Below are 25,079 nucleotides of genomic sequence, written 5' to 3' on the forward strand. Positions count from 1 at the left end.
CCTAGACCCACGCTGTTCCCTCTGCACACACTGCGCCTCCCGCCCCGTGCCTGGCTGACTCCACTGGGTCTTCAGGTCTACCTTAGGGATCACTTCTTTCATTCGTTCCACGAATGAGTGCTGAATATGGAGTCTGTGCCAGGTCTGTTCTAGCCACTAGGGAATAACAATCAGGAAACCCCAGCTAAGGCCCTTCCCTCATTTGTTTGGAGCAGCATTTTCTGCTTCTCCCATCGCACCAGGCTGTAATTGCCTGGGAACATGACTGTCATCTTTACTCAGTCCCCAAGACCAGAGACCAATTCTATCGGTGTCAGCTAACTTGGAAGTGCCGGGGCCCAAAGTGATGCTCAGGAAATTTCCCGGGCATAAACCCAGGGAGGGAAGGGTGATGGGTTGACTTGACTCCTCTGTCCATGGGATTCTCCAGGGAAGAATACTGGAGTGGGTTGCCATTTCCTTCTCCAGTGGATCTTCCTGACTCGGGGATCAAACCTGGATCTCCTGCACTGCAGGCAGATTCTTTATCATCTGAGCCACCAGGGAAGCTCACAAACCCAGAGAAGGAAGGGTGATGGGTTGACTGAGCCCCCACCCGCTCACCTTCAGAGAGACATCTGCCAGGATGTGGTGGGGCAGCTGTGAGTACATGAGTCCCAGGCCCACGATGGCCTCCAGCTCGCCCAGGTCGGCTGCATGCTCCAGGTGGAAGACTGCCGACTCCTGGTCCCACTCCTCGTCCTTCTCGCAGAAGCGGCCGGCCTCGTGGTAGCGCACCATGGCCAGATGGACCTGCCATACAGACGGCGGGTGGGCCTGGCTGCCTGCAGGTCGCAGCCACAGCCCAGGCCCCCCTGCCAGCTGGGGAAGCTCCGGGTTAGTGCAGAGAGAGCATCACCATACCTTCCCCAAAATGGACTTCCCGATTTTCTTCTCGAGGTCCAGACCGTTGAGCCTCTGCACTTCCAGGGCCACAGCTGAAGGTCTCGGCAGGTGGAGGCGGGAGGAGTTGAAGAGATTCCACTTCTCCACACAGACCTGGGGAGGAGCGGGCACTTACAGGCCAGAGAAGTGAGGGGCTGGGGCTGGACGCACCCTCCCAGCGATGAAAGCCGGCCTGGCAAGTTAGGGGGCGTGGACCCATGTGGTATCAAGTTTTCTTGGACAAACGGGGCCTATTTCCACTCTCCCGAATGATGCCAGCTTGTGGGCACTGAGGCAAAGCTGAAGCAACAGGACGCAGAGGCTAGCACCACACACAGGCAGTTTGGAGAAGGGTCCCCTCACTTAACCATCTGAGTCGGTCGGGGAGGTTCGACCCTGAGCTGCTCCCCACACAAGGCTCCAGAAGAGCCTGACTACAGAGCCGGCAGCAAATCCACTGGGCTTTCTCTGCACAAGCCCAGGGTGCCTCTGCTGCTGGGCTGAGAAAACACGCCATGTCTCCCAGCTAAAGACACCCTTGTCCCAAGCTCTCACAGGACAGAGCCAGGCTGCCTGGTGTGTGCATACGTGAGTGTGTGTGCACGCATGAGCTAAATATCATACAGTGCCCGGGGCAGCCCTCACAACAAAGAATTACCTAGCCCAGGGTATCAGCGGTGCTGTGGTTGAACAACCCTGACTCCACACCATGCTGCGGCCTTGACCTGATTGACAGGTACCTCGTGGTAAGTAAATATTGCATGTATCGCATGGGAAGTAAATGCCCCGTGATAAATAATCTGTGTTCTGGAAGCAGCAAGAGTCAAGCCTGCCCTGGTTATCAGGGAAGGCCTCTGGGGGAGGTGTCACAAGGGTCCAGCCCGGGAGAGCAGACAGGCTTTGAGGAGATATAACCACAGAGGAGGAAGGACCTTGCAGGTGGAAGAGACTTGCCTTAGTAAAGGCTGGAGGGCCAGAGGTTCAAAGTGTGGCTCAGAGTCAGCTACAGAAGAGAGTTCCCAAAGCTGGTCTTTCCCACACTTCTCTGATGATAATCACCTGAGCTGCTGCTTAGAACTATTAGCCGGGTAACCTGGGGAGAGTTGCTTAAGACCCTCATTTTCTCATATGTCAAAAGGGGATGAATAGGGTTAGCCTGTCTCACTGGGTGGCTGTAAGAAGTGTTCATAAATTAATGTACACTGGAGGGAGCTGAGGGGCGTGGCCTCCAGGACGGGCCATCCTAATCTTTAATCTTCTCTGCAGATCCCTCAGCACCCCACCCAGGGCAGGAGCTCGAAAAGTATTTGCCAAAGGGATTGGCTCCTTTGCAAAATCTTCTTTTAGGAGATGTATGAATTGCCCGGGCAGGCAGAAATGATGTGACACGAAGGGGGAGAAACAGAAAGAGAGCCTGGAAAAGATAAGCAGCAGCCATGACGAGGATTCCTGGGTGTGCATTACCCGTCCGGAGCTGCCCAGGCTGTCCTCGTCCGACTCGTACCTCCGGTTCCCGTTTGAGTGGCCCTGATGGAGGCAGAGATTAGAGTGATCCACACAGCGGCCCTTCCCTCCAAGAGCTGCTTCCTGGGGAACTGGACCAGCCCTCCCAGGGGGCCCTCCTCAAGGAACTGGCTCGGCTTCCCCCCAAGGAAGCTGGCACATTTGCCAAGCAGAGAGGATGCTGGGAGACAGGCGGGACTGATGCGCTGGTCTCACATGCACATAGATGGAATGGATTCAAAGGCACAGGATCCTGGTAGGCAGGCACTGAAAAAACTGGGCCAAGTGCTTCTTCCCTTAGCCAAAGCTCCCATCACCAGTCTATATTCACAGTATCAAAGCTGAGACCAGAGGCTCCCAGCAAGGCTGCCTTGATGCCCATGTTCCATTCTGGCACTGGGCAAAACCTAAGCAGCTGATACTACCTAAAATCGCCCTCACCTGAATGCTGCTGGGAAGACAGCTTAGGGCATTCTCCATTCTCCGGAGCCCTTCCGAGGGACTACCGGAATCCTGTGCCTTTGAGCTGGGCCCACCCACCTATACCAGCACCATTCTGGCCCACTGCCTAGCATCCTCTCTGCTTAGCAACCAGAGGTCCCAGCTTTACCATGCGATATGTCCACCATTTTCAACCTTGTGTCTAATCCCCCATGCCTGTTCCCTTACTAAACTTACTAGTTCCCATTACCTGTTTTATCTTCTGCCCTGCATTTATCTGAAATGATTTATATATTAATTTACTTTATGCTCTTAAGACCCACTCACATTCCCCCCTAGTTCTCTATCCCTCTAGACAACTAGGCAACAGGGGACTCTGTTCTCATTTCCTGGGGGTTCCTTACATGTTCTCTGGGCTCTGGGTCATCCAGGTCACCCCGCTTCTCACTGGGGTATCCACTGTCCCCACTGTTCTCAGAGTCCTGTGGAGAGAAGATGGTCCTACGGTCTCAGAGGTCCTCTGAATATCTGGTGTTGATACCTGGAATCTCATCCATTTGCTCTCTCTCCTTTGCCCCATCTCCTCACTTAACATTCTCTTCCTCCTACTTGTGTTGGCTGGGTAACAAGGGAGCAGTAAGAAATAGTGGCGAAGAATGTGGGCTCTAGATGCAGACTGCCTAGGCTCAAATCCAAGCTTTGTGACTTGCCAGTTGTGACCCTGGACAGTTGCTCAGCCTCTCTTGAGCTTGGTTTCCTGAGCTGTGGGAATTCATGATAGCACCTATATCAAGGGGCTCTGAGGATGAAATGAGGTGTCACACTCAGAGTGTGGATCATATTAAGTGCTATTATTAAGTGACTCACCCATTTCACAGGCAGAAAAACAAACACTGGTTTAAAGGATAAGATCCAAGGATAAATCCAAAGAATGCTCAAACTACCGCACAATTGCACTCATCTTACACACTAGTAAAGTAATGCTTAAAATTCTCCAAGCCAGGCTTCAGCAATATGTGAACCGTGAAATTCCAGATGTTCAAGCTGGATTTTGAAAAGGCAGAGGAACCAGAGATCAAATTGCCAACATCCACTGGATCGTCGAAAAAGCAAGGGAGTTCCAAAAAACCATCTATTTCTGCTTTACTGACTATGCCAAAGCCTTTGACTGTGTGGATCACAAGAAACTGTGGAAAATTCTGAAAGAGATGGGAATATCAGACCACCTGACCTGCCTCTTGAGAAACCTGTATGCAGGTCAGGAAGCAACAGTTAGAACTGGACATGGAACAACAGACTGGTTCCAAATAGGAAAAGGAGTATGTCAAGGCTGTATATTGTCACCCTGCTTATTTAACTTCTATGCAGAGTACATCATGAGAAATGCTGGGCTGGAGGAAGCACAAGCTGGAATCAAGATCACCAGGAGAAATATCAATAACCTCAGCTATGCAGATGACACCATCCTTATGGCAGAAAGTGAAGAAGAACTAAAGAGCCTCTTGATGAAAGTGAAAGAGGAAAAAGTGAAAAAGTTGGCTTAAAGCTCAATATTCAGAAAACTAAGATCATGGCATCCGGTCCCATCACTTCATGGCAAATAGATGGGGAAACAGTGGAAAACAGTGGCTGACTTTATTTTGAGGGGCTCCAAAATCACTGCTGGAGAAGGAAATGGCAACCCACTCCAGTACTCTTGCCTAGAAAATCCCATGGATGTAGGAGCTTGGTGCAGGCTACTGTCCATGGGGTGGCAAAGAGCCAGGCACGACTGAGCAACTTCACTTCACTAAAATCACTGCAGATGGTGATTACAGCTATGAAATTAAAAGACGCTTACTCCTTGGAAGGAAGGAAAGTTGTTACCAACCTAGACAGCATATTAAAAAGCAGAGACATTACTTTGCCAACCAAGGTCCGTCTTGTCAAGGCTATGGTTTTTCCAGTGGTCATGTATGGATGTGAGAGTATAAAGAAAGCTATAAAGAAAGACTATAAAGAAAGCTGAGTGCTGAAGAATTGATGCTTTTGAACTGTGGTGTTGGAGAAGACTCTTGAGAGTCCCTTGGACTGCAAGGAGATCCAACCAGTCCATCCTAAAGGAGATCAGTCCTGGGGGTTCATTGGAAGGACTGATGTTGAAGCTGAAATCCAATACTTTGGCCACCTGATGGGAAGAGCTGACTCATCTGAAAAGACCCTGATGCTGGGAAAGATTGAGGGCAGAAGGAGAAGCGGGTGACAGAGGACGAGATGGTTGGATGGCATCACCGACTCAATGGACATGGGTTCGGGTGGACTCTGGGAGTTGGTGGACAGGGAGGCCTGGCGTGCTGCGGTTCATGGGTTCGTAAAGAGTCGGACACGACTGAGCGACTGAACTGAAAGCCCTCTGCCAAAACTGCATAGATCAGTTCGGCATATTTTTTATTCTTCTAGATCTGAATTCTGTTGTAAAAAGGAATCTGGTATAATTCAGAATTTCTAAAACCTCAGTCATCTGTCTATCACTGTTGAGTTGTGGTCATATCTACACGTCACCTGCATCACTGTTCAGCTAAAACTTTTATTTTTTTCCTTCTTTATTCCACTCAGAGACATTTCAAATGCACCTATAAGAATAGACAATTCTAAAATGAACTCCTGTGCCCCTGTTGCTAAGTTCCAACAGCTCTTAACACTAGGCCTTAGTTACTTTAGATCTCTTATTTCTAAAAGGAATTGAAACTTTTCTGTTAAAATGTAGACTTCTTATGAGTTTCCTCCTGACTCTGTTCTCTTCTTCCTTGAAATAATAAAACTCCTCTCACGAATTCATACTTCTCTTTTATCATTCTTCCTTAAATAAACCGTTTTATTTTACTTAATATATTTTTAAAAGCAGCTTGGTATCACTACCATGAATGTGAACCTTGGATCAGTCTCCTAGACAGATGGGAGCCGTGGGACACACAATGGAATCCTTGGCCTCTGGTTTGGCCAGGAATCTGCTCTACCCCAAGGAGCTGTGTTACCCTAAAAAGGCCTCTGCTCTGGTTTCCAAGCACACCCCAGGCTTTCCACTGCCCTCCCCCAGGCCTTGCTCTCTGTGAGTCAAATAGATATTCTATTTTTTTTTAACTATTTCAATTTTAAAAATTGAGATGTAACTTACAGACAGCTAAACTGAAGTGTTCAGTGTGCTGAATGAAAGGCTATTTTTGAAATCAGATCACAGGCTATACTCAAAAGCTGCAGGCAGCCCCCTCCTCGCACCTACTCTCTGCAAGACCTTGGGCTATGTGTCCCATCCTTGGTAACCATCCCTAAGCCAGGCAACAGAGTGCCTTACTCAAACCCCAGCTCTGCACTTGCCAGTTCTGGGACCCTGGGCAAGGCAGCCAACCTCTCCAAAACACAGTGTTCTCATCTGAGAAATGGTGGAGAATAACATGAGGGACAGCAGTACGCAGAGGGTTCAAGGCCAGATGGCCTGGGTTTGAATGCTGGCTCCATCGCTGATTGACCAGGAGCAAGGAGCTTACCTTTCTGTGCCCCGGCTTCCCCATCACTAAATCAGGGATGAGAGCACTGCCCAAGCAGAGCTGGGGACAAGCAAGTGGCTGAGGCAACAGGTGGGAGGGAGTCTTTTCACCTTGCTAATCTTCTGAACCTATTCCTTTTCAACCTACTCTGAATTTCTAAAATTCATCCTGATTCTAGAAAGAAAAGTGAAAGTCGCTCAGTCGTGTCTGACTCTTTGCAACCCCATGGAATTCAGTCCCTGGAATTCTCCAGGCCAGAATACTGGAATGGGTAGCTGTTCCCTTCTCCAGGGGATCTTCCCAACCCAGCGATCAAATCCGGGTCTTCCACATTGCAGGTGGATTCTTTATCAGCTGAGCCCCAAGGGAAGCCCTAATCCTAATTCTAATTCTGTAATAAAACATAAAAGCTATTCTGAGAGAAGTAGAAACTATTATCTACCTCACAAGTTATGCTAGAATTAAATGGTAATTATCTACCAGACTCTTAAAACTGTCTGCCTATAGTGACAATTCCATATGTGCAGCTCTTCCTACTTTCTTCTGTCACTCAAGAACTCTGCAAAGCAGTCAGGAGTGAAGCTGAACCTTCGGAGCTGAGAGGGCAGCTTAAGGTGCTATTGGCCTGTGCAAGTGTGACATTTCTGCAAAGTCTGTTTTAAAAATTCTGATGAACTTCTTTTTTTCTTATGTCACATAACAACAGGCATATGTGAATCTACTCTTTCAACTGTAAATTCTATGAACTCCAAATGCAGAATAATTATTTCTGATGAAAATAAAGGGTTTTGACTGAGATATGCTGCTGCTGCTGCTGCTGCTAAGTTGCTTCAGTTGTGTCCGACTCCCATAGATGGCAGCCCACCAGGCTCCCCCCGGGATTCTCCAGGCAAGAACACTGGAGTGGGTTGCCATTTCCTTCTCCAATGCAGGAAAGTGAAAAGTTAAAGTGAAGTCGCTCAGTCGTGTTTGACTCTTAGCGACCCCATGGACTGCAGCCCACCAGGCTCCTCCATCCATGGGATTTTCCAGGCAAGAGTACTGGAGTGGGGTGCCACTGCCTTCTCCGTGAGATATGCTAGTAAGTGTAAATTATTCACTGGATTTCAAAGACTTAAAAAAAAAAAAACACCTTTATTTCTTTATTTTGGCCCCATCATGCAACACATGGGGTCTTAGTTTCCCAACTAGGGATGGAACCCGTGTCCCCTACGGCAGCAGTGTGGAGTCTTAACTAACCACTGTACTGCCAGGGAAGTCCCTCTAATGAATTTTTAATTTGACACTATAACATATGTTCCTCTGAATGCAAATATGTCATCTACAGTGTCTTACAGCTGAATCACGAAGAGGCTGTAGGAAACCTGTTCTGCTCATCTGACCTGGGAGCGTCACGGCTGCCCGTGCTGTGCATTGCACACTGGACACCCAACATAGCTCCTTCTCCCCCAAGACACACACACATGGCAAATCAAACCCAGGCCCGAGCCCAGCGTGTACCAGAAGGTCTCACAGGAGCTGATTTGGATTCTCTGCTCTGAAATGGACCCTGCTCTTCCCAGAGGCTTCTGCCTGTGCCCTCCTGCCAGTGCCCCCAAGCAGACCTGGGCTGCCCACCTCTGAATCTGCCGACTCACCCTCAGTTCCCAGAGGAGGGCGTCCACTCCTACCCACCCCCGCTCCCCCAGCCCCTCCACTCACCCGGTGGTTGTCCAGAGGGTCCTGGTCTCGAGGTGCCATGTTATCGAGGTCGCTGAACACAGGCCAATCTGGGCAGGGAGAAGACAGAGCAAGGCAGCAGTTGCATGGCTACAACAGTTCACAAAGTCCATCTAAGCCGTCTACAGCTGCCACCAAACCTTTCTTAGTTTAAATTTATATTTATTTTTGGGGCCACACCACATGGCTTGCAAGATCTTAGTTCCCAGCCCAGAGATGAAGCCCAGACCCTCGGCAGCGAAAGCACAGAACCCTACAGAAAGCACCACTGAAAGCACCACTGGACCCCTAGGGAGTTTCCAAGCCTTTTTTATTTGACATTTATAAAGTACAAAAACGGGAGAAGAATGTTGTTGGCACTTGAGAGGCCACAGTTCTCTGAGAATTTAACCAGACTCTCTACTTGCCAGCTGCCTGTACTTGTCCTGAGCAAGCAGCTTAGCTGCTGCGCTGCCTTGGGGTTTCCATAAGGCAAATAGTGATACAATTGTGTAACGTACTGATCAGCATCATGTTGTTGACCTATGGTTAGCTGTCAATGAGGTGCAGTTGTGAATGAAAAAAGAGGCATTTGTCCATTTGGGGTACAAATTGGAGAAGCCTTAGATGGTTTAAAACCCAACAGTTTCCTGGCAGATTCCAGTCTTTATCTCCTGTCCCAAACTCCCACTAACCAAATCTGGCTTGTCTGCTGTTTTTATGCTTTTTTTAAATAATCTTTTTTTTTTTAAGGTATTTATTTATGTTTGGCTGTGCTGGGTCTGTGGCCGTATGCAGGCTCTTTCTCTAGTTGCTACAAGCAGGGGCTACTCTCTGGCTGTGGAGGGAGGGCTTCTCCCTGCAGTGGTTTCTCTCGCTGTGGAGCATGACCTGTAGGCAATCGGGCTTCGGGAGTTGTGGCGTGTAGGGCTCAGCAGTGGCGGCTAGCAGGCCCCCAGAGCACAGGCTCAGTAGCTGTAGTGCACAGGCTCAGCTGCCCCGCGGCATGTGGGATCTTCCTGGACAGGGATCACACTGGCCTCCCCGGCATTGCAAGGTGGGCTCTCAACCACGGGACCACCAGGGAAGCCCTCTTAGACAGTTTTTAAGAAAGTTTTTCATATTTTTAAATGGTCGAAAAAAATCCAACCTACTTTGTAACATGTGAAAATTACATGAAATTTAAAATTCAGCAACCATACAGTTTTTTGGAACACAGCCACACTGATTTGTTTTAAATATTGTCAATGGTCGTGTTTATGTTGCCCACATAGAATAAAATATTTACTCTCTGGCCTTTTAAGGAGTCTGTCAACTCCTGCTCCAGACTATTCCCAAGGCCTTTTGTTGGTGATGTACGGGCTTCTTTAAAAATTCGTCCTCTCCTGCTCCCCTGGGGCTTCTTTCAGCTGAATAACTGACCAGAGTCCTGCCATTTCTTCAGCTCAGAACCATGGAGTCAGCCTTGCCTCTCCTCTTTCCTGCTGTTCCCACATCCATATCATAAGTAAAGTCTGTCCATAACATGAGTAAACTCTGTCACTTCAGCTTCAGAAATAATGATTGCTGTTTTTCTCCTGAGACCTAATCACATGATACTAATTGGTTTCTGAACCCTGAACAACCTTCAGATTCCTGCAAAAGCCCTCTTTGGCTGTGACAGACTTTTAAGATACTAGTCTTTATTTGCTAATATTTTATTTAGAATTTTTGCCTTGTATATTTATAAATGAGGTTGGGATAAAAGTTTTCTTTTCTGGTGTTTTGTCAAGTTTTGGTGTAAAACTTTTTGCAAATTTCAATCACTCTGAAAAATGTTACCTTGTTTTCTACAATACAGGTGGTTTTTACGGCATTTGGATGGCTGCGTCTTGAAAGTTTATTAAAAGAACTTATCTATAAAGCCATCTGGGCCATCAGTCTCTTTGGTTGGCATGTCTGATTTTCTAACAGAGGTGGAAGCCAGTTTAGCCCTGTTCTAGCTGGTGCTTGCCTCCTCCAATCACAATGACCAGGGGCCAAACCATCACTTACGGAGGTGGTCCAGTTTCTGGCTCTGTGGCGTGGCTGAAGACGGCGAGGAAGGGAGAGAGTCAAAGGTCACGTCGCTCATGTTGTCATCTCCGGAGTTCTCTGAGAGGCGAAGGAGCAGTGGGGGCCGGCTCCCTGAGAGGGTCCTCACCCGGGGGCTCCCGCACTTTTCCTCTGTCCCCCTTAAGATGGTCTTGGCTGACTCCTGGAGAATTAACAGGGACATGCACATCACATAGGCACCTTTTGGGAACAAGGGGTTCTTCCTGTTGCCTGTTGGTCCCTCAAAACCTGAGGCCCTTTCAGCCATATAGACCTTAGGGACTGGCAGAAAATCTAAAAATAATCAGTGGGGGATTAATCCGAAGGCCTCTAAGAAGGGGCATCTGCAACAGGAGCTCAGAGGGCCAGCACTCCCAAAGCGATGGCCACTGTTCATGGCCCTGAGCTGGGGGATATCCTGCAGAATCCCAAGCTGGTCTTTGCCAACACGGTCTTATATCTGGTCCACGTACTGGGGGTGGTAATGGGGGTACAACAGGGACACAGAGAGGTGCTCAGTGAGCCAAGTTCAAGTCTCATTTGTCAACACATCAGACAAACCACATACCACACACCCCACTCACTATCTGTACACACCTGGTCCCCTCACTGTGGGCAAAAATGGGCCTAAATCAAGCAGACCCCAATTCCTCTATTAGTGGGAATACTCAGGAGGGCTGTGTACACTGGTTCAAAAGGGGTGAGGGACACAGATGGGACTAAGATTCTTCCAGCCACAATACTCTTCAATTAAGCACCGCAGGGCCTGGGCCACCAGCGCACAGGAAGCACACTTTTCTGGTCCTGCAGCAGAAGGGCCCTGCCAGTCCACACATGCTCATACTGGGTACCTACCAGCAGCTTGGTGTTCTGATTCACTGCATCCCTCTCTCTTGGGGACAGGTCAAAGGGAGCGAGGCCCATGCTCTTGCAAATCCGGTTGCAGGCATGCGAGTGGAAAAAGAGGGCCATCCCGCGGACACCTGAAGACACAGTGGGGGATCTGGAGCATTGCTCTGCTTTGGGATGGGGGCAGGGCAGCACTGAGCACCCTAAATATGGCAAGGGCCAGACATCCCAGGCTCCCATCTCCACAGTCTAGGGCAGGCCCATATACCACCTTGGCCTGCTTGCCCAGGTGAACAAAAAGCCTGGAAATTTTGCAGGGAAGCGTGGTCTCTGAGGCCATGCTGGCTTTCCCGGCCTACCTAGATTTCCATCTCCAAAGTCAGTGCCCCTCTCAGTGTGGATCTGTGGGTCGGTGTAGAGATCACCCACACCCTGGATGTCCACCACAATCAGCTGGTGGCCGGAACGCTCAAACGTGAAGTGGCTGAAGGCCTGTGGGGCGAGAAGGAAAAGGTGACTGCAGAGACCAGGCTGTGGGCTGCGTGGACACCGGCAGGCACTGCTCTGACGGGCTGCGGTACCCCAGCTCTGCCCACGTTGGGGGCCTTTCTCTATAGGGAGGAATGTACAGAGGCAAGGACAAAAAAGGAAGCCCTATTGTAATTCGGAGGGGCCCAAGGTCTGCTGAGATGGGACACGGGGCTCTGCAAGGGCCTACCTGCGGCGTCAGGCGCACGTTGTCATCACGGACGAAGCCTGAGTTGGAGTTGTACTTGATGTACTTGCCCTCGATGTAGTGTTCCAGGTGGAACAGCGGCCGGCCCGGTCTCTCCTTCAGCTCTATGACGCACATCTGCATGATGTCCACCTGGCGGGAGGGCGGGAGGAGTCAGGGGAAGGGCAGGGCCCACCGGGCACCCTCCTCTCATAAGAGGTTGGAGCAGAAAGGCTGAAACTGCTGATTGTCCCCAGAATCCATTCCCCTTTTTCTTTAGAATGAAAACCCCTGCTATGGCATGAATGGATCCCTCCAAATTTCATCTGTTGAAATCTCAAGGCTCACAGGTGATGGTATTAAGGAGGTGGGGCCTTTGGGAGGTGATAGGGTCAGGAGAGAAAAGCTCTTTTGAATGGGATTAGTGCCCTGAAAAGAGAGATCTCAGAGAGCTCCCTCACTCCATGCAGACTGTGACAGCAAGAAGGTGCCAGCATGACGCTGTAAACCCATTCTCCTGTATTTTGTTACAGCAGCCCAAATGGACTAAGACAATCTGAGTTGTAACACGATGCACAGCCAGCCAGCAGCGATGGCATGGCTTGGCTTCCCTTGCAGCTAGATGTGGCCATGTGACTAAGCCCAGCCAATAGGAAGCGAGCAGCAGCGATGATGCAACTCCAGCCTGCCCTCTCCTTCTCTGGCCTTCCTGAGGCTGTAAGGTGGACATCTGCCAGTGAGCCAGAACTGACCATGCAGTCCAGGGCAACTCCTGGCAGATGGCAAACAACAACACAGAAGGAACCAGGCCTCTGGATGACAAGAAGGTGAAGCAGCAGCCCACCCTGAGCCCCATCTAAGTGACGCTACTCGATGAGATGGAAGGAAAGCATTTTGAGTTAGCATACAGATGTGAGTTTGCCTGCTAAGCAACTTAGCCTGCACCTCGTGCTAATACAGAGAACTTGGGCAAGTTATTTCCCCAGTTTGTGCCTGTTTCCTCACCAGTGGAATGGGTATACGGATGAAATCTGTTGGCACAGGAAACAGTCTGCCAATGTTTACTGATGTCATTATCAATCAGCAGACACAATTCTAGAGTGATACATACCAAACCATAACAACAGTTCTTTCCCTATAAAGGGGAATCACTGGGAACTCAGACATTCTCTGCTAAATTTTGCACCAAGAGTATGTTTAATTTTGTACTCAGAAGGAACTGTGTAAGTACTGTGTATGTTTGTAACGTAGGATAGGGAAGAGCTGGGCCTCTAACTTTGACCTGTTACACAAGGTCACACACATGGTACCTTGTCCCCATCGAAGCCACCCACAACAGGAGCCACGTCTGGGTTTCCCAAGGAAATGACCACCCGGGAAACTATTTGGCTGAGTCAAGGAAGACAACAGCTGCAGAGGCCAAAGGGGTCCATAGCTGGGAGCTGAGAACCTCCCCAAACGTGGCCTCAGTTCTGAGAACCAGCCAGAGGGGAAGGAGCAGCTGGTTCCCAGCGGATTCCTGTCCCCAAAACTGGCTCTATCCCTACAAGGAAGCATGCTGCAGGGCCACTGGCTTGGCCAGGAGGCAACTGGGAGAGGGTCAGTGCAGAGACACATCCTCAAGGCGACGGCCAGTTCCTCCTCAAACAACCACATTCCTCTCCCTTCATCAATTCAGCCACCTTATTATTCACTGAGCACCTAGGCACTGGGATAGAGCAAATAAGACAGATAAAATCCTTGTCCTCAGGGGAGAGAGGCAACTGAAGTATACATGAATAAATACATGAAAAAGACTCTTTCAGATACTGCCAACTGCTCTGAAAAAAAGAAACCAAAACAAACAAAATGACATGTCAGAGGGTGCAGCAGTGGAAGGGTTACTTCATCTTCATTTAGGATGGTCTAGCACAGCCTCATAGCTCAGTCGGTAAAGAATCTGCCTGCAATGCAGAAGACCCGGGTTCAAATCATAAGTCGGGAAGATACCCTGGAGAAGGAAACGGCAATCCACTCCAGTATTCTTACCTGGAAAATTCCATGGACAGAGGAGCCTGGTGGGCTACAGTCCATGGGGTCGCAAGAGCTGGACATGACTTAGCAACTAAACCACCACCACCAGCACAGCCTAGCTGAGGAGGTGACATGAGCTGAAACCTGAAATGCAAGGACTGAAGGGATCCAATGATGTAGCCTTGGGGCACAGCCAGTTCAAAGGTCCTGAGGCACAAGCAAGCTTAGGGAAGAAGGGAAAAGGGGCCAGGCCTGAGTGCATGGAGTCACAGCCCCTGAGGGTGGGAATGTGGCTTCCTGTGTTCACACCAAGTATGCTTAATCAAGGGCTCTGCAAACACTAGGCACTCAATAAATTCTGCTGGTTGCCTGGAAATACGGCTCTCCTGAGGCACTCAGAAGATGGTACCTTATAGCTAGCAGGTGCACCAACAGTAGGAGAGCTGAGCTGTGAATTTAGGCAGAGCAAAGGCCTAGCTCTATTTTCTAGCTATTTCCTCAAATGCATGCAGGCAACAGGAAATTCTGCTTGGCCTCAGGTCACCAATACCCTGGGGGCTCAAGTGAAGAAGCCAAGAGCAGGGGCTTGGAAAGTCTGAGCTTTCCAGGAATAAGCCCTGGCTCCATCCCTGCCTGTTTGGGCAAGAAACTTTACCCCTTTGTGCCCTAAGTTCCCCAGGGACAGATAAGGAATCCATTCTCCATGCCCTCTCCTGCTTCTTCTTGGGAGACACCAATCTCAGCCCACCTAATCTAAGAGGAAAGGAACCATAACCCTGGCTCTAAGGGTGAGTACAAGGCTCAGGCCTGCCCAATCTGCATATTCCCGCCTCCTGGCCATCATGATTGGCTCAGTGATAGGCATCTAACCTAATCAAGCCAATGAAATCCAGTTCTGAGACTTTCATAGAAACTTATGGGAAAACATGTCATTCCATCAAGGTTGCTAAGAAATAGAAAGGAAGCCTGCAGCTACTGGGGTCAACATGTCACTGCAAGTTGAAAAGTTGCCTAAGTGATGCCAACACAGAAGAACATTGAGGCTAGAGCTGGAGGAAGACTCCCAACAACCTCAATTTGGTCCTGGATCCAGCTGTGTCTGTGTGTATGCATGCTAAGTCACTTCAGTTCAGTTTAGTTGCTCAGTCGTGTCCAACTATTTGCAAACCCATGAACTGCAGCACTCCAGGCCTCCCTGTCCATCACTAACTCCCGGAGTCCACCCAAACCCATGTCCATTGAGTCAGTGATGCCATCCAACCACCTTATCCTCTGTCGTCCTGTTCTCCTCCTGCCCTCAATCTTTCCCAGCATTAGGGTCTTTTCAAATGAGTCAGCTCTTCCCATCAGGTGGCCAAAGTATTGGAGTTTCAGCTTCAACATCAGTCCTTCCAATGAACAACCAGGACTTATCTCCTTTAGGATGGACTGGTTGGATCTCCTTGCAGTCCAAGGGACTCTCAAGAGTCTTCTCCAACATCACAGTTCAAAAGCATCAATTCCTTGGTGCTCAGCCTTCTCTATGGTCCAACTCTCACATCCGTACATGACTACTGGAAAAACCATAGCCTTGACTAGATGGACCTTTGTTGACAAAGTAATGTCTCTGCTTTTTAATATGCTATCTAGGTTGGTCATAACTTTCCTTCCAAGGAGTAAGTCACTTCAGTCATATCCCGTTCTTTGCAACCCCATGGACTGTAGCCCACCAGGCTCCTCTGTCCATGGGATTCTCCAGGCAAGAGTTCTAGAGTGGGATGCCATGTCCTCCTCCAGGGGATCTTCCCAAACCAGGGATCGAAGCTGGGTCTCTTATGTCTCCTGAATTGGGAGGTAGGTTCTTTACAACTAGTGCCACCTGGGAAGCCCCAGCTGTGCCTGCAGTCAGCCCTATTTCTCAATTATAGGAAGCAATCCAATCCCCTTTAGGATTAAGCCTGTTTGAATGGATTTCTGTCATTTGCAAACAAAAATCCTGACGAATAGACCCCATGTGTAAATGAAATAAAAACATTCCAACTTCCACCAAGCTCAGAGCTCTGGGTTTTTTAAATTTTCTTTTTCTCCTATTTTTTGGCCATACTGTACAAGCATCCAGGATCTTAGTTCCCCAACCAGGGTTTGAACCCATGGCCATTGCAGTGGAAGCATGGTGTTTTAACCACTGGACCACCAGGGAAGTTCCAGAGTTCTGTTTTTAAGAATAAATAACTTCTGGCATACAGAGCACTTGACCTGTCAGGCTCCATAAACAATGGGTTTTATTAGCTGCTGCTAAGACAGAAAAGAAGGGGGCCTGCTGACCAGCACCTCCATCGCCCTCAGCTCCAGATCTGGGCTGCGCTGGTGCGGGAATGTGGAAGGCAGGGGTGCCACACACCTGCTTGGGGGGCTTGTGCCGATTATACTCCTCTCCCCAGAGCTTGGCCTCCATCTGTAGACGCACGTCCTCGAAGTACACATCCCTGTCCACAGACTCGATGTAGCGCTTTGCCACGTAGTTGGAGGCCCCCTTCCACTGCTGGGTGTGCAGGAAGTTGGAGAGCTTCTTCCTGAGGGGAGAGGCATCAGGGAGCCTGCCTGATGGGGCTCACTGGGAACCCAGTCCTAGTCCTCAGGATGGGGAGACCCTGCCTGATCTGGCTGACAGAGTCAGGAATAAAATGCAGGAGGTGGGAGGGGCTTCCCCACCCCGCAGCATCCTTCAGAGATCTGGGAAGGGGGCTCAAGGGACAGACTCCCTGTTCTGCCCACACCCATCCCTACAGCCTGGCCCAATGTGTGGTCCAAGAAGTGAATGTCACAAAGCCCCTGCTCTCAGGAGCCTGAGGGCATCTGGGCAGGGCCCCCCAGAGGCAGGCTGAGTCACTTACGTCCTGAAGCACTCCCTCATTGCTCCCCGGCCGAAGGGCTGAAAGACATGATGCAGATATGTACAAACCTCATGGACAAAACAGTGAGCTATACATGCACTGTATGTGTATGGAGCTGCATTTATATGGAGTACAAAAATAGGGAAACCAACCTCAGGTAACAGAATTCAGAGCAGTGCTTACCCTTGGGAATAAAGGAGAAGTAACTGGGGCCGACAGGGTCTTCTAGGGGGTGCCAGTGATTTTCAGTGTCTTGATATGGGTACTGGTTACACGTGCATTCACTTGGTGAAATTCAACAAGCCATACACTTTTCTGAGTGTGCAACACACTACAAAAGCTTCACAAATCAACCCTGCTGCTTCCTATGCAGGAACTTCTCTATTTTCTAGTTGATTCTATTTTTTTGCAACCTACTGAGTTCATCTTGTTAGATGAACAGTATTAAGTGGTGACTTGCAATTTTTGAAAACTGATATACACGTTCACAGTTCACTGATTTTCAACAAGAGTGTCAAGAAGAATCTTTTAATATATATGATCAATATACGAAATGTCCAAAATAGGTAAATAAACACAGACAGAGGTTAAATTAGTGGTTGCTCAGGGCTGGGGAAGATGAGGGAATTGGAGCCTGATTGCTAATGGGTATGTATGAGGTTTTTTCTAGAGATGGTGAAAATGTTCTGGGACTGATCGGGGCGATGGTTGCACAACTCTTGACTATACTAAAAACCACTGAGCTGTATACTTTAAATAGGTATGTGACATGGTGTGTGAATTATATTCAATAAGGCTGTTATAAAAGATAAAATAAATACACAACAGAGAGTTCCCTAAAGCTTAAAAAAAACAAAAAAGGATTTGGAGAAGAGGGAGCAGTCACTGCAGCTGGTCAGCCTGGACCGCACTGGGCTCGAGGCTCTGCTCACCTGAGACGCCATCTTGATTAGAACTTCATCCTCCACCCACTCGCCGGTGACAGCATTGTACCTGCAGAGACCAGAACCCAGCCCAGGGCGCAGTGTCCATCACCTGATCCTGTCACTCACTGGCTAAAAGCAGACTTTTCTGGGCTTCCTGCTGCTCTCAGGATCAAGTCCACTCTCTACCTACAGGCCCAGCTGACCTCCTGGGTTCGGTCTGTGGACACGCTCCCTCCTTCCCAGGCTCCCACCACACTGACCTCCTTCCCTTTCCTCAAAGGCAGCTGTTCCTTCACCACGTCCCCCCCCGCACCCCCATGCTACTGCTGGGCTGTGGGTAGGCTACAGCTCCCCCACTGGACTGTAACCACAAAGACAAGCCATGTCTGTGCTGTGTACTGTAGGGCCTGGTACTGGGGTTGCTTAATAAATGCATACTGGATGAACAACTGAATAAATAAATTTCTTTATTATAACTGGTCTAGATAATGAATGATGTGTCCCAGGAAGGAAGGCGGCAGCACCCTTGGTCTTGCCACTGTGAGGCCCAGCCCAGGTTGCTGGGCCAGTCTCCTAAAGCCTGTCCCGGTGCAGACAGCAGTGGTGGAGGGTCCTACCTCTGAGTCCAGCCAGGAAAGGGGCTGCTGGCTACACACCCAAGACAGAGAGGCATGGAGAGGGTTCCAGTACATTTCCAGCTCTCTCTTTCCCAGGGATCCTCTTTCCCAGAGCAAATCTGCCGCTAGGCCTGGCTGGGCCTTAACAGGTTTGTCTGGTAGAAAGCTCTTCAGTTCAGTAAATCCCCAAAATCTAAAACCTCCCCAGGGCTGAGGCGTTCTCAGCTCTAGCAGATGCCTCCCTCGTCCACCCTTGGTGGGGACAGACTCCAGAACCTCCCAGCTCCTGAGAACAGCCTCCTCAGAGCCTGAAACCTCTACCAGGAGAAACAAGCAGAGGCTTGGCAGGTAAGCTGCCCCAAGCCTGGGGGGTGGGGTGGGGGAGGAAGGCTTGTCAGAGCCGCATACCTGCTGGCAACAAGCTCATGGCAAGTATTGTCTTCAATAAATAATGGCCATCATTATTATTAATTTTATTACCAGGTAGGTGCCAAGGTAAAGAAAACAGTCTTCCCTCACTTCCAAGTAGACTGAAAGCTGAGAGGCACCCAGAAGGTGGGGGAGGGTTGAGACATGCAACACGGGAAGGATCTTAGCTGTCCTTCACAACCACTGACCTCATAGAGGACAGAGGCGCTCTAAGTTCACTGAGCGTTCACCGTATGCTGAGTGCTTACACGGAACTCCTCAAGAACCACCACTCAGCCCAGTGAGAGCCATACAAATACTGTGTTCACTTTCCAGATGGAAGAACTGAGGTTCAGAAAGGTGAAATAACCTTCCTGAGAGCCAAGATTCAAACCCAGATCAGTTTCAATTTGACCTTTACACTTAACCAGTCTGGGGACAACTCACATGAATAGGAAATCTGTCCCAATAAAGGGCCAGCTTGCAGCAGAGCTCTCTAAAGACCAGGAGTGGAGGAGCAAGCCTCCAATCTAGAAATCTCTGGTCATTCTGGGCCTCAATGTCTGACCTCCCTCTGCTGGTAGTCAGAGCAGTTGAAATCAGCAAGTTTAGTTAGGATATCAACAGTTTGGTGTGGCCCCTGGTCCCTGTTCCTGGGGAGCTTTGGGATACACAGAACTAGCCCAGCATGTGAGTCCTGCTTCCCAAGGGCCTCCCTGTTGGCCTGGTGTCCTCAGCCTGGAAGCCACAGGTCACCAACCAGCCACCACACTGCCCTTATAGGCAGGAAGAAACAGAGTTCCCATCCTGGCCTTCTGGGGCACCCACAATACCCAGCTGCTGGAACAGCCCCCAGGGCCTGCTAGGTCACCCTCCAAAATGGGGAAGGGGTGCACGCCAGGCTCTGAGCCATCTCCTCACAAGGTGTGAGCAGGAATATGTTGCAGAAAGGTGGAGAGGACTCCACTGTTTCTGCCTGCCCAGCATCCACTCTTCTTTCTTCTGGTAACAGAAGCCCAGTTTTCCTTTGGGGAACCACCATCCACCATTCTCAGAACATATGGACTGGGTGGAGCTGATTCCCCAGCACTTTCTGGTGTGTGGTATGTGACCTAGACTTGGCTAATCAAAGCAAAGCTCCTGGCACAATGACTGGTTTAGTGTTATAACCAAAGCCAGGCCAATGAGATTCAAATGTTAAAAACTGAGTAAGATTCTTTTCCATTTGGTAAGATGAAACATGGGGCTCCCAGGGGCCATCAGTACCATTAATGCAAGAGAGTCTATCTGGTGTCAAAGCCTAAAGCATCCTTGGAGCACCTGGAATAAGCTATACCTGAAGTCCACATAGATAAGTTAACCATTCCTCTTTGCTTAAGCCACTGTGAACTGGGTTTCTGTCACTTGCATTTGGGCTATTTGTTACTGCAGCATAGCTCACCCTAGCCTGTTGAATACTGTCTTATAGGAACACTGTGAGGATTAAATGAGATAATGCACAGTGCTTGTCTGTGTATGTGTGTTAGTCGCTCAGTTATGGCCCGACTCCACGACCCCATGGACTGTAGGCCACCAGGCTCTTCTGTCCACGGTATTCTCCAGGCAAGAATACCAGAGTTGGTTGCCATTTCCTCCTCCAGAGGATCTTCCCAACCCAGGGACTGAACTCAGATCTGCTGCATTGCAAGTGGGTTCTTTACCGTCTGAGCCTCCAGAGAAGCCCTGCACGGTGCCTAAACGTGTAAATGCTCAAATATTGACCAATATTATTATTATATTCCCTTTTCCTTGATCTCCAGGGGTACTTAAGCCTCACTGATTACAAGCAGAAAAAGGTCCCAACCCCCAAGGACCCCTAGAGAACTGGGGTCATACAGCACCTGCAGACAAGGAACTGACCTGTGACGCGTGGCGCATTCCGTGGCAACGTCTTCCAGATGGAACTCAGCCCAGGGATCAGGCATGTGCTTGGCTTTCTCGATTGCATGTTTCCAAGCTTCCTGCAGAAGTAATCGGGAGTGTTAGGCTTCTGGGACAGTGCAGGCCAATTCCTCCCGCCATGCGATTTCCCAAGTGTCTCCAGCCTCTTGGGAGGCAGACAGTATTACTCAGTCAGAATTATAATCACCTATTATCCTTGTAGGAACACAGTTCCCAAAAGACCTCACAGGGGCATAGCCTTCCCATGGCCAAAAGTGACCTGCCTCAACTATAAAACTGAAGAAGAAAACGTAATACCCATAAAAAAACACATACTGCTTTGCTTGTTACCAAAGAGTTGAGAATGAAAATATTATTCCCTAGCCCTTTGTTCAGATTGGAAGGCATTTTAACAGCTGATAACCAGGAGTCTGACCAGGATGTGGGAAAATGAGTTCTCAGATACTGTCAGCGGGTATAAACCTCTTCTAAAGGTGGCCTGGCAATGTACTAAAATGGGAAAAAAATGCATTCCTTCATTTTTTAAATTAATTAATTTTTGTTTTTGGCTGTGCTGGGTCTTTGTTGCTGCAAGCAGGGGCTACTCTCTAGTCGTGCGTGGTGCGTGGGTTTCTCATTGCAGTGAGTTTTCTTGTTACAGAGCACACGCTCAGTACTTTCGGGGCTCAGGCTTAGTTGCCCTGCAGCATGTGGGATCTTCCTGGACCAGGGATCGAACCCCTGTCCCCTGCATTGGCACACAGATGCTTAACCACTGGGCCACCAGAAGAAGTCCCTATATTCCTTTATTTTGATCCAGCAACCCTCTATCTAGGAATGTACCACATAGGAAAACAAACATAGGGACTTGTCTGGTGGCCCAGTGGTTAAGCATCGAATCTGCCTTCCAACGCAAGGGACCGGTTGGGGAACTAAGATTCTACATGCCACAGGGCAACTAAGCCTGCACATCACAACTAGAGAAAGCCTACGCACCACAAGGAAGAGTGCATATGCTGCGACAAAGACCCAGAGAATACAAAAAAACAGAAAGAAATGCAAACATAAGTGTGCACACTTGTGTACGAGGGGTATTGTGATTGCACCAAACTGAATTCAATCCAAATGTCTGTCTGTGGAGATTGGTTAATACACTTCGACTATATTCATTTAAAATGTTAAATAGCCCTGTGGTGAGAATTCTGGACTCTTACCTGGTCCAATGTCACTTTTTTAAAAATCATAAATACACTCTATAAATCATAAATACACCCCATTTTACCACCCCAAGGAAATTTATAGACAATATAAGCTTCTCAATCTCAAGAGTGTATCAAACTATGCAAAATATACATTGCCTTTTACATTAACAAAAGGGTAAATTCTCAGTTAACTATGAACAGATTCCCAGGAGATGTTCCAAGGTCCTGGGGTGCAGGACCACTTCTTGTGCAGATCTGCTCTGCGGTTCCAGGGTTTAGCATCCCTGCCCTCCACCCATCCGGTGCCTCAGTGCCCGCCACTGTTGCACTGCCCAAAAACACGTGTCCCCAAATGTTCAAACCCTGTTGAGAATGGGGCCTCTTGAGCACTAACTGGGAAAGATGACCAAGGCACATGATGGAGAGAACACACTGAGTATCAAAAGCATCACAGTATGGCTCCACCTTTTTTTGTTTTAAAAAGCTCATTTTACTGCTTTTATAATCCCAAGGCAGAATCCTTTCCTTTCCCCTCCAAACAAATACTCTGACACTCAAACTGATAGTTATCCCCTCTCCATCTTTTCCTAGAGCTTGAACTTCTGCCTGACAGCCTCTACAGAATCCATGCGACCAAAACTCCCTTCCACGCCACAGGTCTGAGCCACAGGAAGGGGCTGGATACTGTCTGGGCCAGGCAGATTCTAGACCTCCTCTTCCCACAACAGCCTCCCTCAGCCTCCTGGGCCAGCTCTTAGGAGCTCTTCCATGGATTTGGGTTCAAACAGGACAGCTCCCCAGCCATGGCCCCGCCTAAGTTCCACCCCTGGGAGTTGCTCAGAGGACAGGAGGTAGAGGGGCTGAGCTCATCAAGAAACTCATACAGAGGGACTTTCCTGGGGGTCCAGTGGCTAAGAACCCGCCTTGCAATACAGGGGACATGGTTCAATCCCTGGTAGGGGAACTAAGATCCAACATGCCTCAGAGCAACTAAGCACATGAGCCCTAACAAAGATCCCACGTTAAGATCCAACACAGCCAAATAAATAAATATTAAAAAAAAAAAAAGAAACTCGCACACATACAAGTACATACACACACATAGCCCAGGGCCCCCTTACTGTGGCTTTCTAATCTCTGCAAAGTCTAAAAACTTGGAAGCTAATATTTCACACTTAATGAAAACTCTTGGGAAATACAGAAGACAAACAAAATTCAAATTTGCCACAGGCCATCCACTCAGAGCAACTGTTAACATCATCAATGCTTTGGAAACTAGTTCTTTTCCAGATCCCTTATGTGCATTTTAAAATAAAATTGGAATCACACTGCAGATATAATTTACAGCCTTTCAGGAGAGTGTTCTGCATCTTCCTTTTTTCTCCACTTTACACCGGATCTTGGATCCAGTCTTTCCATGTCATACGTGCAGACAGGCTGGGGTGACCTCATTTCCCTTCCTTGGTTGTAGGATATAATATAATTGCATAAATGTACCTTAAGGTAGGGCTTCCCTTGTGGCTCAGCTGGTAAAGAATTCGTCTGCAATGCGGGAGACCTTAAGGTATTTCTCAGACCTCAGTTGATGGCTCAGAGAAGGCAATGGCACCCCACTCCAGTACTCTTGCCTGGAAAATGCCATGGATGGAGGAGCCTGATAGGCTGCTGTCTATGGGGTCGCTAAGAGTTGGACACAACTGAAGCGACTTAGCAGCAGTAGCAGTTGATGGCTATTTGGATTCTCTCCAACGATCTCTAGTGTAAACAGTGCTGAAGGGAACATTCACTTCTCTAAATCTCTGTGCGCTTGTGCAAGAGCTCAGCAGGACATATTTCATGGGAATGCAATTGAGAGATCACATTTAAAATTTAGAAGTTTGGAGTTCTCTTCCAGAAAGATTCTCCAAGAAGCGGAGAACAAACCACTCAAATTTTTTGACACAAACATTACATCATGAATTTACAAGTTAGCTGTAACACCTGCATAGTAATCCACTGCATGGGTTTATCATTATTGACTTAACTGTTCATTCACTTGTGGTTCTCCACAATGAAACTTTGAGCTGGTCACTGATTTTTCGCTCTTATACATAACCTTGCAGCAGACATGTTTACAAGGAAAGCAGTTTCTGGATTTCTGTAATTTAAAAATGTGCCACAGTCCCCTCTTGTATTCCAGCCACTGTGAATGGCAGGAATGGCCTTCTGATCCCCGCAGCTGCCAAGAAGCCCGCAGAGTTCTGTGTAGTCTGCAGGCTACCCTTCTGGGCACGTCAGGTGCCCTGTCCTCTGCCTGAGACATACAACTTTCCAAATGTACTTCTCTCAACCGGTGACTAAGACATGCCCTAAGCCACCTAAGACAGGCCCCTCAAACAATGAGGATTATCAACAGAAATCATGTGCTGGCTGGGTGCTGTGGCATGAACCAAAAAAAGTCAAAGAAAAAAGTATTTCAGAATTAGAGGGCATGATATGTCACAAGGTCAAAATCACCCTTTAAAAAAAAAACAAACAAAAACAAATCCAGAAAAGAGTCAAGCCACACCTTACTGGCAACAGGTATGTTTAATGTAACTGACTTTTTTTTTAAGCACAATATAAAAGGTCCTGTACTAAGACTCAGTTCCCTGAGTTCTGGTTCCAGCCCACTGCTGACCCACTGGGGGAACTTCCATCTCCTCATTTACAAAAGACAGGGAAGAATGTTTTGACTACTAGTGGTCAACTTCTTTCCTGTCCCCACCCCGGGGACAGACATGTTCCCACTAGAAATAGTGTCTCACTGAGCCCCAAGTGATCTTTACAGGTGAACAAACTCAGCTGAGCTGAAATCACTGGTCCTGCTTAATCCCATCATGTTAGGAAAAACAGGTGGTAACTGTGGCCTGGGAAGTGAGTGCTCTCAGACACTGTGAGTGGAAGCAGGTATCGCCACCTTTGAGGGCCATCTGCTTATGCTAGATGGTTGGCCAGCAATAATGAACAGTCTTCATTGACTTCTGACCCACCCGTTCTGATCACCTAGCAGGTGTGCCCAGCTGAGCCGCCCAAAGATGGCTGGTGCTCATAATGCTATGTAACAGGCAAACACTGCGAACACCCTGCTCATCCACAGTGGGATAATCACACACACTTGTCAAAATCCTATGCAGCGTTAAAAAGACGATGGCACTGATGGGGCAATCTCTAAAAGCTATTGTTTGAGTGGAAAAAAACAAAGTGCCGAATAAAGCAAGCAGTATGACACCCGTTTACTGGTGGAGGAAACCACTAATCAATACCATAGCTTTCTTAGACTCACAGACAGAGATCAGACTTGTGGCTGCCTAGAGGCAGGAGGCGGAGAAGGCAATGGCATCCCACTCCAGTACTCTTTCCTGGGAAATCCTA

The 25,079-nt window shown here is 48.7% G+C and overlaps 1 protein-coding gene across 7 annotated transcripts in view; it reads right to left on the reverse strand.

The window, feature by feature from the left end:
• EEF2K (eukaryotic elongation factor 2 kinase) overlaps positions 1-25,079 on the reverse strand; it is a 67,941-nt gene that overhangs the window by 14,899 nt on the left and 27,963 nt on the right. For 6 of the 7 annotated variants that reach the window (XM_052636418.1, XM_052636420.1, XM_052636421.1 and 3 more), the window contains 13 exons: positions 20,464-20,564; positions 17,546-17,606; positions 16,614-16,651; positions 16,121-16,292; positions 11,731-11,880; positions 11,372-11,504; positions 11,019-11,146; positions 10,125-10,326; positions 8,094-8,161; positions 3,273-3,350; positions 2,389-2,451; positions 904-1,038; positions 604-792 (listed from right to left, as the gene is read on the reverse strand). In XM_052636418.1, coding sequence (XP_052492378.1) covers positions 604-792; positions 904-1,038; positions 2,389-2,451; positions 3,273-3,350; positions 8,094-8,161; positions 10,125-10,326; positions 11,019-11,146; positions 11,372-11,504; positions 11,731-11,880; positions 16,121-16,292; positions 16,614-16,651; positions 17,546-17,606; positions 20,464-20,564 — 1,518 coding nt within the window. The remainder of the gene's footprint in view (positions 1-603; positions 793-903; positions 1,039-2,388; positions 2,452-3,272; positions 3,351-8,093; positions 8,162-10,124; positions 10,327-11,018; positions 11,147-11,371; positions 11,505-11,730; positions 11,881-16,120; positions 16,293-16,613; positions 16,652-17,545; positions 17,607-20,463; positions 20,565-25,079) is intronic. The other variant, XM_052636424.1, reaches the window with a different exon arrangement.

Source organism: Budorcas taxicolor, chromosome 2 (assembly GCF_023091745.1).
Source record: "Budorcas taxicolor isolate Tak-1 chromosome 2, Takin1.1, whole genome shotgun sequence".
NCBI lineage: Eukaryota > Metazoa > Chordata > Mammalia > Artiodactyla > Bovidae > Budorcas > Budorcas taxicolor.